This window comes from Phodopus roborovskii, unplaced genomic scaffold (genome assembly GCF_943737965.1).
Source record: "Phodopus roborovskii unplaced genomic scaffold, PHOROB, whole genome shotgun sequence".
Lineage (NCBI taxonomy): Eukaryota > Metazoa > Chordata > Mammalia > Rodentia > Cricetidae > Phodopus > Phodopus roborovskii.
The window spans coordinates 13,926,397-13,939,860 of NW_026126540.1; the positions used below are offsets into that span (position 1 = coordinate 13,926,397).

A 13,464-nucleotide genomic window follows, 5' to 3' on the forward strand; every position below is an offset into this window, starting at 1 on the left:
ACGTTTTCTAATGAATCTGTATTTTTGTCTAGTCACATAGAAGCTATAAGCAGTGTTATATAATCCATACAGTATTCACAAAGAGCCAGTTTTCAGAGATCTTTTGGCCACATTATTGTTTGCAAGAATGATATGATATATTTTTTCATATTTTAAAGATTTCTTTTCAAGTGAATTAGCATGACTACAGTTATTCAGCTTTTATGGAAATTAAAAAGTATATTGAGGGAATAGGGCATTCCTGGTACAGTTTGTACATTGTAGTGTCAGCTTTCAGGCCCATTGCATCCTGCTCCTACAGAATTTTTCTCCTATAAAGAAAAACCCATTCCTCTCACCTGTCCCCCCTAAAAGAAAGATTCAGGTAAACTACAGACAGACACATATACTTGTGCATAAATTTACCCTGAGTGGTACCATTGTTCAAAATGTTAATAAAATAAAGTATAATAAAAGTATTTCTTAAAAAACTATTTTCTTATAGACGTTATGTTTTGGTCCTATGAACTAAGTATTTGAAATTGTTCACATATATGAAATTTTCTACTGTTGTGATGTCACAGTTGAGGAAAATGTATTTGTGCATAGATTCTTTCTTAATAACAGCTCCATGCTGTAGAAAAACCCACAAATTAAGGAGTACATACTGAATTTACAGAGATTGCATGCCTTTTACTCAAAAGATTGTGTAGCACCACTATGTCTCTTTATTTTGGATCTATATTGAGTTAGCCATTGCTGACATTGTTTTCTTGAATGTTTTATCTCTTGCCTCATTTTCAAGCTAGACTCAAACACCTTTTGCAGTTAAAGAAGATTGCGAGGTAGAAATAGACCATGAGCAATAGGAATTGTCTTAAACATAGTCCAAGTTATATCCAGTCTGATGAGAGAATAGATGAGCAACAGGATACCTGTCAAGTGTAAGGTCAAAAAGCTAGGCCTGGGCTACGAAATGGCTTAGTGTGTAGGAGTGCTTGTTGTCTCAAGCATGAGGTCTTGAATTCAGATCCTCAGTACCCACGTAAAACCAATAAACCAACTCTGTGTAATTCCAGTCCTGTGTGGGAGGGTCAAATGAGAGGATCTAGAGGCTCAATAGTCAGTTAGCCTTGCTAAAACAGCCTTGTTCTCAAGGGAGTAAGGCGGAGATGGATAAAGCTGGTACTTGGGTCTATCTCTACTCTCTGTACATGTGTGTGAATGCATGTACCCTCTAACGTGCATTCGTTCCACATACTCTATCCCTCTATACACACAATGCCAGTCAGGGAATTGAAGACCATTTTGCTCCATCTTTTTCTATTTTATTTTGCCACGTTTGGTTGTATTTCTTAGACACCTGTTCTTTTCTAATGAGAGACAGAAAGGGAGTGGGTCTGGAGAATGTGAAGGGTGGGTAGTTGCTGAGAGAAATAGAGGGAGGGTTAACTATAATCAGGGTTTATTGTATGAGAAACTAACCTATTTTCAATAAAAAGTCTATGTAATGTGTTCCACATGGATTCTGTGCATTTTATGTATGTGCATCAGGGAGAATACATTAAAAACATAAAGATGTCCTTCCAAAACTTGAAAACTATCAACTGAATTGGTTGGTCATGGTCTTTACTTCTCTGATGACTCACTGCAACAGCTGCACCTCCTTCAAGGATTCTTTCAGTGTCTCCCATTTTAAGTCTTAGGAGCTACTTCCTTAGGCATACATTTCCCTACGTCATTTTGTGAAAAAGCTCTGTTCCAGTTATTTATTTACTGCAGTCTAAGTTGTGGAGTGATGTGGTTGCAACAGTTCTCTCCAGCTTCCTTCAAGCATTGACTTCAGCCTTTCATAAGCCACTGAACTTCTTGTCACCTTCTACATCTGCCATGCCCCTTCTTGTCCTAGGACCTTTAAACATGCCATGGCACTGCTGTTTGTTTAGTGTCTTCCTCCTTCTGGGGAAGTAACACTTGGTAGATAGAAACTGACTACAGCTTACTGGATCAGTGTGCTTATCTGTATATGGGAATGGAATAACTGCCTATTAAAAATGACAGAGCAGGCACATAAATGTGTAACATGATTTTGGTGTTGACATGCTGAGCAGAAATGCTTGACTTGGGAATTTGATAAATCTAAGTTTAACCCTGAGGATTTGTGAGCCTATAACCTAAGCAGGTTCACCAATCTCTCTGAAGTTGTGTCTTGCATTTGGAGAGGTGTGGTGATATATTGTTTATAATTTAATAAAGCTTGCCTGAAGATCAGAATGCAAAACTAGCCACAGCCATAGAAGCCAGGCAGTGGTGGTACACGCCTTTAATCCCAGTAGCCACACTAGTTAAGTATAGAGCTGGGCAGGAGGTGAGCATATCTTTAATCCCAGCACTAGAGAGGTATAGAAGACAGGAGCAAGGTCTCAAAGCTGGCATTCATTCTAGAAAAATTAGTCTCTAGCCATGCTGAGGACAGGATCTCCCGAGCCTTGGTAGAGGTAAGAGCTCTCTGGTGGCTTGGCTGCTGCTTTTCTGATCTTCAGCTTGAGCCCCAATATCTGCCTCTGGGTTTTTATTATTTGTACTACAGAGAAGCAAGGCTATATTACCATTCATGGTTTAAGTAAACATTACTTGTATTTGTCATTTAACTAGAACTTCAGTGATGTAATTGACTCTACCTCAACTTTGGTAAGATCAACAATTCATACCAACAACCAGAGTGCAGTGACTTTGATCGAGCACGTTTGTGTGTTTAAGTACACAGACTAAACAATATTAAAATTCACATTAAAAACTTGCCACAATTTCTCCCAGCATTAATGTTAAAGTAGAATACATTCCACAATGACTAATCAGACAACTCAGCTTCCAAGTAGAGATCGCCATATCAGATCTTTCTTTGCTATTTCTAATTATGGATTATACATCATATTGCTTTAGGGACTTCCTTGGAAAAATTTTTGTATAATAGAATTAATAAATAACATCAGTCATTGGGAATTTTCCATATTTAGGGTAACATTTCTGTATTTGGTTATTTTATTTTATAATATTGTGAATAGTGTTGTTAGAAAAAAGGCAAATACATATTATAAAATGCATATACTTGATGGGAGATGTCATTCTGTGAATATGTTTCTCTTATCGGTTAATGAATAAAGCACTGTTGGCAAATAGGAAGGCCAGATAGGTGGGACTAGGAGACAAGGAGGATTCTGGGAGATGTAGTAGTGGAGATTCAAGATGTAGGGACTTGAGGGAGAATAGGTCCAAACCCTCTCTCCTGTAAGATAAGACCACATGGAAACACTTACATTAATAAAAATGGGTCAATATTTAAGACAGAGCTGGCCAATAAGAAACACTAGTAACAGACCAACAACTTTATATCCAACACAGCGTCTCTGTGTGTCTCTGACACAGCTCTAGGACTAGGCTGGTGGGAAACTGCTCATAACATATGCTAGTTTCTTTATGGTTTGAGTATGACATTTCCTTCTCCTAGGTTTGTGTTTTTGTGGTTTGGTCCTCAGGTGTTGGTACTATTTGAGGAGGCTGTGGAAATGTTGAGAGGCAGGGCTGGAGGAAGTATATCACAGGAGGTCTGGCATTTAAACTGGAGCTTCAGTCTTCTTGTCTCTGCTTGCTGTTTGAAATGATGCCATGAAGCAACTTTGACAAACAGTCGACTCCTCAGCATCCTGCCCAAGCACAAAGAACCAAGTGTCTGTGGGTTGAACCACCCGAGTCTGTGAGCCAATTAAATCGTGCCTCCTCCTAAGTTCTTTCAGGTATTTTAATCATGGCAAAACAAAAATGTTTGAGCTAGAAACTAGGATAAGGGATTAAAAACAAAATTTGCATGCAAAGTAGGTAGCTGTAAACAAAGGCAAAGCAAAGGGAATCAGTTGGTCAACTATGGTGGTTTGAATGAGAATGGCCCCAACCACTCATATTTTTGAATGCTGATTCCTCAGTAGAACTGTTTGGGAAGAAGTAGCAGACGTGGCCTTGTTATAGGGTAGGTTTTGAGGCTTTAAAAGCCCATAGCATTCCTAGATAGCACTCTCTCTGCCTTACACGTGTAGACTAAACTGTAAAGTCTCAGCTACTGACACAATACTAGCCATGCCTGCCCGCCTGCTGCCATGATGGCCAAACTCTAATCCTCTGGAGCTGTAAGCCCCAATTCACTTTCCTATGAGTTACCTTGGTCATAACATCTCTTCACAGCAGCAGAAAGGTAACCAAGACAGCTGCATAATAGAAAAATGTTGAGAAATGGTAGGACTTTGAGTTAAGATATTTGGATTTGATTGAAATAGGTCAAACACACTTTTGTTTCCCAATAGGAATGCTTCTTTGCTAAAGTGAATGAACATCAACCACCGTAAAAGCTTTGAAGATACAATCTCATGGAATGACACTTAGCATGTCTACTCACTGGTGTTCTCTGGTCACTGCTGAGACACAGCTAAAATTCTGGTGCTATGAACTGGAAAGTCTTGAGTTCGTATTTCACCCAGATTTTCATTGCAATTGTATTTCAAAGTACTATGCATTTATGGTTATAGCTCCTACTATAAAATATTCTCTGATTATATGATACATCCCAATGAGTTTTTTTTCTAGTCATTCAGAACAGAGCTGTGTAGCTACTACAAAATGAACATTCTGTAACCCATCCCAGAGGCAGCGACAAACCATTCTGGAACAGGACATGGAATAACAGTTGCACTAACGTCACCTCTAGCACGTATTCCTTGATTTAATGCCTGTCCTGGCTCTAGGTCCTGAGCTTTCATGAAGACTTCTTTTATATGTCAGAACTTTTTCTGTGCCTACAAACCACTCAAAAATATTTGTTTTTACTTAATGCCACCATACTTCATTTTCCCTTCCCTCATAATTCACATTCTTGCTAAATTCCAGTTTTCTTTATTAATACCATGTTCGTCAATTCATCCATTCTTATCTCTTCTGGCATTTATTATGAGTTATTATTGTTGTTGAGGGGATGGAATAATGGAGGTTTGCTTAGACTTGGTATTTCTGTTCCCACTTTAGCAAATTGAATTTGTGTCTATTTGGATTTGTCTATCATTGATTATGATGTCTTTAAGGGAAAAACGAGACTCTATTTTTTTTTTGTGGGTATGGTGTGCTTCCCACTTACTGAATAGTGAGAACAATTTTGGACCTGCTACATATGTTCGCACAGAAACTTGAAAACAGATGTCCAAGAGCAACTCAGAGGCATCATATGCATCTTATATTATGAGCATCTTTCTCCATCAAAGGGCATTTGCTAGACAAATGCTACTGTGTTGCTTCTGGCCAGGGCTGGGGTGAATTCAGCTGTCCAGAATGTTGTTGAAAAACACACAAAAAGTAAAATGAATCTCTTCCCCAAGGACGTAAACTATGCTGTTAGCTTACAGGGTCAGGGTAAGGGCTACACTCAGAAGAGCAGAAATAAAAATCTAAATTTAACTGAGCTAATTGGTCATTTCTCTGGGTCTTTCTCCCACCTCTGGGTCTTAATACAAAGAGAAAGGTGGAGAGAGGCTAGGAGAAGCTGACAGAAAGCATATCTGACAGTGTTGTCTTTTTAAGTTTGAGATATGTGAGGAAGTAGAAACATTTATAAACCACAAGGCTGTTTCCAATTTCCAGCAAATTAGCTACAACTGGGAGAGTAAAAATGGCCAATCTTCTGGAGCATTCAAAACTCAGCAAGCACTTCCAGCCCACCTTGGGAGACCATACTAAAGCATCCACAACAAAGAAGCCACAACAAACAAAATGAATGAGAAGAGGATGGGAAAGAAAGACAAGGACCAGGGGTTTATGAGGGAATGTGGGGACAGAGACTTGAATACGGTCCCTGAAGCTGGTGCCTGATCCACTGAGAACTTGATCAGCCACTTTCATTAACATATTGGAAATATGTGGCCTGGGAAAAAATGACCAGGAAATCATTATAGGACAGCTTATTTGAACTGTCTTAGGAGATCAAGATATGTACATTTTTATTAAGGTCTGTAAGTTCATATCCATTTTTATTCCATAACATTTAAATTTCAAACCCATGAAATCATATTTATCTGTTTAAATGGATGTAGCTAAAGGAAACTGAAGGATGATAGTTTCCTTATGTTTGAGAAAGAGGTTGGAACCAGTATATTCAAGAACTGAAAACATCGGCTCCAATGCCCTGAGTCCAAATAACTGAAAAAAAGTTTCTCCCCCCCCCCTTTCTGTCTCTTTCTCTGTTGTTTTTGTTGTAAGGATACTTCACATAACTTTTCTGTGGAAGTTTACATTCATGAGGAGGCAGTATTAGGGTGATGAGGTGAATAGGATTTGGCAGCAAGAGAGAACTGTGGGTACTTTGTTAGGAGCCATGGTGAGACTAAGGAAAACAGTGACAAGTTAAGATAGAAACAAGAGGATATGAGTGATCCTCTTAACCCCAAGTCTGGGTTGCCTGGAGGTGGGAAAGGAAATGAGGAAGCACCCTTGACAGCCAGCTGTTTCCATGTCGGGGGGAGTACAGTGGCAGAATAGAGGATACAGCAGAATTAAACGGAAGGAGGCTAGAAAGTGGCCAGAGACAACAGGCTAAGTCTTTACATGCCCATTTCATCCCAATGCCTGAATCCCAAATGCAATGACACTCTTACCCCATATGATGATTAAGCGACCAGATGTGTCATAATGAGCAGTTGACTACCAATGTAGGATCAACATGGCAACAAGCCATGACTCGTTAAAGCCCAAGGTGGCTTTCCACAACAGTGAGTACTCACTGCATGCTATCACAAGCTTCCTTTACTCCCCATATAAGAGAAAACACATTGACCCATCTCTGGAAACTGGGCTGGGATAGGAGCAAGAGGACCCATGTAGGTTTGGGGTGCTGCTGTGCATCAGCAGTGTCTCTGTTGTCCTATCTGTATGGCACCAGAACAAGTGGGAAGGCAGGGAGGTGGCATTCTTTCTGCAGGGAGGAAGGACCTGGGAGAAGTGAAATACACAGATGTTTGGTGCCTACACTACCAGTGAAATTGGGGAAAAAGTAGAAAGTGACTTGATCCCTTGGGGAATCAGTGAACAAAAAATTGCCTTTTCCAACAAAGGGCTAGGCTGCAAACCCAGCATTGGGAACATGGGATCAGAGCCTTTCTCTAGTTGTGAGAAAGATTTGAGGTGTTCATTTACCAGGCAGGTACAAAAGAAGTGATTATACTGAGGTAGCATATTGGCCAAGTCATAACATTTGAGACTAGACAGCTAATGAATTTAAGAACTTCAGTGTAGGTTATTTCTATTTTTAGGTGATATTCTGCCCTTCCATTATTTCCTGTCCTTTAGGATCTGTGCATGCAACTGGAGAGTCTGTGTAAAAAAAGGAGCCAAGATAATGAGGAGCAACAGAAAAGCCTTGATGTCTTCCTGTGTCAGAGATGTGGGTGTCATCCTCTGAGACTTTAGGTTTCCTTCCAATTCAAAGAAGCTTTTCTTGTGTAAAGCTAAAATGTCTTTTAAAAATACTTATGAAGTTGCCTAAGGTAATAGCAATCCACTTGAGGTTCTGGCTCCAAGCAGGGGGAAAAAGAGAGAGAGAGAGAGAGAGAGAGAGAGAGAGAGAGAGAGAGAGAGAGAGAGAGAGAGAGAGAGAGAGAGAGAAAAGAAAAGAAAAGAAAAAAAAGAAACTTCACATTATTTCTCCATAAATGAATTAAATGAGAGCCAATGGAAAAAATGATTGGGAGACCTCCATGTAATTAGATGTTACAATCATCAAAATCGCTCATAATTCTGTGCCCTCTCAGCTCAAGTGCCTATGGGTCCACTAACAAAAATATCAAATCACTTAAAATGTCAACTACCTTTTAAAAATAGCTTATCTCACCATTGAGAAGAATGTGCCAGAATCTCTGCTGTCCCTTTTTGTAGTGAATCATGAGGGTGACATTTGTCTTTCACTGGGCACCTTGACTAAAGGTGGACATAGAGCTGACTTGGGGAGGAGGCTGAGGCCAAGGTCTACACTGAATGAATACTCTAGTTCCTGGAAGAACCACATGGAAGACAGGCAGAAAGGAAATGTACCATAGCCAGAGGCAGGGTGCCACATGACCCAGAGCAGCCAGTGAAAGAGCCCTGAGAGGGAGCCCCTTTCTCGATGAACTCTCAAAAGGTTTTTTTATTACTTCTAAAAGATATATAAGATATAATCATTAAAACACAAGAGTGGCGACACGAGAGATCTCAGTTACTTCAGGTAAATACTGAAACAATCATAAAATGAAATTCACGTAATAACCCAGTACTACAGCACAAGTAGTAACAAGAAAATACCATTTCCTAACACAATTATAGGAGAGTTTACTCTATATTGTCCTCTTCTTTGTTGCTTTTTAAAAAATTGTTGTTGTTTATGAGGTTAGAGATCAAAACCTAAACCTGAAGTCTTCATAACTTGCTGTTGTTTTTGAGCAAAGAAGAAAAGGACTCCTGGTGTCAAGGGTAGATTCTGGGTATTTTACCCGGGAGAAGTTTGCACCTGTAGAACTGAATAGTAAGAGGTAGCTTTGGATCTCACTAAATCAGGTAAGAGATGGTGCTCTTGGGGCTGTGGAACTAGTGAGGGAGGATGTAGCCAGGGAGGAGGAAGGAGGTATCGATGGAGGAGGGATGAGGGAGCCAAGAAGGAGGGAGGATACGGCCAAGGAGGAGGGAGGTCACAGCCAAGGAGGAGGGAGGAGGGAGGAGGGAGGAGGGAGGAGGGAGGAGGGAGGAGGGAGAAGGGAGGAGGGAGGAGGGAGGAGGGAGAAGGGAGGAGGGAGGAGGGAGCTGACACAAGACCAAAGCTGGTATTTATTGGCACTTGCTGTATGGTTAGGAACAAAAGTGTTTCTCTACATAAAAGTTATTAACATCTGTATGCTAATCCCTCATTGTTGGTATGCATTAATTGGTACATAGAGCCTCACACCAGTCCATAAGAAGACACTCATGGACACTGAGGGTGCATGTGTTCCACTGCCTTGCCTCATCCTATGAGGTAGAAAACCTGGATTTCTGGTTTTGAGACCTTGAGTTGCTCAGATTCTGAAATGGGCACTATGTAATTGGTATGAAAGCAGGTGAGGTAGACCAGGGTGTCTGCAAAGTGCCTTTTAATTCTAAGATACTATAATTTTAGAAGTATTAGGACCAAATCATGCTTTCCTGGCAGAGTGTCCTTAAGGAGACAGACTTGGATTCAACTCTCTTTTGCAACACTTTTTAGAAAGTAGAGCCAAGGATGTACTAGAGAACATTCCTCATTATCTGTATTCTACTTTAAGGTAGGAACATCTCATAAGTCATGGGGGAACATGAGGTATTTGTGGATATTTAATATGGTTCCTGGTTCATGGAAAGCTCACGATAAATGGGAAATATAAAAACCACCACCATGAAGCTTGAAATTAAGTTGCTTAAATGCCAACTGTTTTTTTTTTCTTCACAAACATAATTTGTTTCCTTTTGTTCAGGTGATAATATGTTGACACAGATTTATTAATTCTTTATCTACTTTATCACACTTAAAACTGTGAGCCCAAATTCAGAGTGAGAATAGTACAAAACTGTAGTAACCTTCACAAAATTGACTTGGAACACTAGCTGTCCCATAGCCTGTGCTTTTGGAAATTTATTCTCCCACATTTGGATGTGGGTGAGTATGTCGGTGTGGGTCTGTTTAAATGTATTCATCAAGTTTATGAGCTTTTGTGAGATGTCTGTCTTTCCCTTTCTTCTCTTCTTAGATAGTTGCTAAGAAGTTACACCAGGATAGGCTCCAGGGCAAAGACCAGGCAGTCTGATAAGTTTTCCTGGAGTTCTTTAACTGAATTCCTCAACATCTGGGCCAGTCCTTTAGACATCTTAAGTTGCCTGGTGCTGGTGACACACTCCTTTAGTGCCCTAGCACTCAGGAATCAGAGGCAGGTAGATCTCTGAGTTCAAGGCTAGCCAAAAAAAAAAAAAAAAGAAAAAAAAAAAGAAACTCCAAAGTGGATCAGGCTTGTTTCAAAGCCCCTCTACTTCTACTTTCTCCTACCTATCTTATTTGTTTTCTGCCTACATAAAGTATGATGTAAAATGACTATTTTTCATTTGATGATATTGTTTAATAAGCAAATTATCTTTGAGAAGGATTTATGATAAAACACATTCGGAGGATTATTTTTTTAAACTTGTAATTTTGAAATAACTGTAAATTCACAAGAACTTCCAAACCATCACAGTGTGGTTCCATGTGCTCTGTGCTCAGCTTCCTCTGATGGCACAAACTCATATAACTAAACCTGTATCAAGCTACATCTTAACTTGGGTTTGTTACAACTCACTGGACATGGATAGAGGATTTCTCTGTGTCCAACTTAGCTGTTGTGTGTGTCACTGAACAGCAGCTCTAGGTTAATGGACTGCCATCTCCACTCTGTCCCTTCAGAGCAAGGCTGACGCTGTAGCGACACTTTCCCCTATTGCTTATTAAAGTATCTGGCATTCTGATTAAAACATGGCCAATAGCTCTTTCCATCTATAGGAAGTTTTGCTGTTTTTCTGGAGATAATCATTGTTCAGAGGGAAGAGTATGAACCCCAATGCACAAAATGTCCTTGGGTCTTGCTGAATTGTTTCTACATAATCATTATTGTGAAGACTTACTTTTTTCCCTAGCAAAGACTGTGAAGTAGATGGGATAAAATATTTGATTTCCATTTTACAAACTAAGGTTCAAAGATGGTAAATTAATCACTGTGAATTGTAGAACCAGTACATAACAATACAGTTGAGCATATAGGATGTTGTCTTCCATGATACCACATTTCCTTTCCGAAGTATGAGAGGACTGGATCAACACAACACAATACAACACAACGCAACACACCACAGCACAACACAACAACCAACCAAATCAAACAAAGCAAGCCCAGCAAACAGAGTAAATAATCCCCAGCTCAGGGCAGCAGTAGAGGGTTAGGAGATTGCCCTTATGTGCTTTGGTTGATGACATTTGCTGTGAGCAGAGAAAGTCCCTAGATAGGAGAATTAAGTTATGGGCTATAATAAAGGTGGACTGTGTTTATTACGAGTTACTATTCTAGGGACTCTGCAAAAGCCCCTCCCCCCCCCAATTACCTACTCCTCAACTCTGTTTCACCATATTGCCCTCATCCCCAGTGGAAAGCATGGAATGTTGAGAATTTGGAGCTTGCAACTATGCAACTACTTACACCTTTTTTGTTCTGTTTTGCTTTTTTAAAAACTCAAGATAACTTATATGTAAAAGGATGGAGTGTTTTGATACTATCATTATCTTTATCACTTTCAATATTTTGCGCATTAAAATACAAAAGAATTTTAGCATGGAACATTCTTTTTTTATAGCCTGGAATATCTTTAGTACCACATCAGCTAAAATTCCTTTTTAACCTGCCCTGACCACCTTTCATACATCTGAAATTCTCCATAATAGAACACCTGTTTTAGAGGAATTCCTTTGAATCTCTCAATATATGCATTTCCTTGAAAAATAATAGAAAATGCTAAAGTTGATCATTAATTTCAAAGGGTTCTTGCTGAAATGTCAAAAGCTTGGGTACAGCTTGTGTGTGTGTGTGTGTGTGTGTGTGTGTGTGTATGTGTCCCTTATGCCTTAAGTAGTGGTTTATAATTAGAAAGATCCAGTCTGTTGATGATGTGAAGGTGGAGTTTTTCTTACTGTGGTTACACGTGGGAATGTCATAATTAACACTGAGGCAGAGAAAAACAGGAGCAGAATATTTTCAGGAGTCAGGAACTCCTAGGCATTTCTCTGGTTTTGAAACCATCTCAACTACTTAGATTAGATGTACTGTGGAAAAAAGGAGGAAAAAAATCATCAAAGTATAGTGTATGCCATTAGAATTAAGAAATTTAAGATGGAAGATTACCCTGAGAAATTAAGTAGACTATCTCAGTATAAACAAAACTTTTGTAGTCTTTGAGAGCCAGAAGAATATAAACATGCTTGTGTTTTAAATTTGGTGATGTTTACACCTCCATAATCCTAAGGTATTAAGGGGACTAAAAAACTTTCATTGTGTACTGGATTTGGGTTATTTCATTGTTCTAACAAACACAAGTGTTTTCTGAACTCAGACATGACAATTCAATGAGACATAATGAATAACAGCCCTTTCCCTAGAGTTATAAACACGATTAAAAACAAAACCCATGGCTGCATACACAATGGAAAATTACCATTATTTTAAAAGCAAAATGACTTTTTTATTTTCTTGGCTATCTATGTTTTTCATTGCCTTATGCTTTTCCTTGTTTTTCTTTCAAGGAATAGTGCAAAACCTGGCGAAAGTTACGTGGCTACATCTCTGTGTGGACGCAAATCCCAGGTAGCACATCATAGGATGATAATGTGCTACAACCACATAGAGAGAGATGAACAAATATCAGGAGCTCCCTGGGATAGCTCGATAGACATACTGCTTACATAGAATTTACAGATTGCTTTTAAATATTAAAATACTGCTTATCAGTTATAAAGGTTTCCTGTTATTAAGCACAGTCTCACAAAACATGTTAGTTTTGCTTAACTTTTGGTTATGACAGGATATTCCAGTACAAACATCAGAAATATACTAAGAAGAATGATTCTAAAGTAAGACTGCAGTATTATCAGAGCATGCATTTTAGCTTAAAAGCATAAATGTAAGGAATGCACATTTTGTACTTGTGATTATTTTACGAAGCATTAAGGCACATAAAATTAGATGCTGAACATACTCACAATATTTTCCAATAATGAAGATGCAGAAGAAGAATGGACCAGATGTCATTTCCTTCTTTCTGAGCAACTGATTAATGAAAGTAGATAAAATGTGGTCTTGGATAAAATGAGTCGCGCACAGCTCACAGTGGTTGTGCTATTTCTGTCCGCAGTCTTAGCAGCTATAAGGCAGCTCTCTCTCTCTCTCTCTCTCTCTCTCTCTCTCTCTCTCTCTCTCTCTCTCTCTCTGTCTTGTATGTGTGTGTGTGTGTCCCTCCCTCATTTCCTTCCTTCCTTTATCCCTCCGCCCCTCCTGTTCTCCTCTCTTGATTCTCTTTTCTGGAGGTCTTAATATTTTTCTACACACACACACACACACACACACACACACACACACACACACACACACACTCAAAAGAGAGAGACAGACAGAGACAGAGAGAGACACAGAGAGAGAGAGAGCTGAGCAGCAAGGAAAGTTTCTGAGAAGACATAGGTTTGTTTCCTCTGAATAGCTTGTTTCTCTCCCCTGTAAAACTCTCTACATACTTATATGGACATTGACAAAAAGTCTGACCTGGTCAAAGAAAATGACCTGTTGAAAAGAAACTGAGCTGAGGTAAATCCCAAATAATTTTTTTCCCTCTATGAATGCT

General features: G+C 39.3%; 1 protein-coding gene across 4 annotated transcripts in view; it reads right to left on the reverse strand.

Annotated features, from left to right (window-relative positions):
• Positions 1-13,047, reverse strand: part of Rxfp1 (relaxin family peptide receptor 1) — a 120,600-nt gene extending 107,553 nt beyond the window's left edge. For 3 of the 4 annotated variants that reach the window (XM_051199474.1, XM_051199473.1, XM_051199472.1), the window contains exon 1: positions 12,830-13,047. Coding sequence is in view for 2 of the 4 variants with exons in the window: in XM_051199472.1 (XP_051055429.1) it covers positions 12,830-12,878 (49 nt within the window). In the remaining 2 variants the exon portion in view is untranslated. The remainder of the gene's footprint in view (positions 1-12,829) is intronic. The other variant, XM_051199470.1, reaches the window with a different exon arrangement.
• Positions 13,048-13,464: the final 417 nt, after the last annotated feature.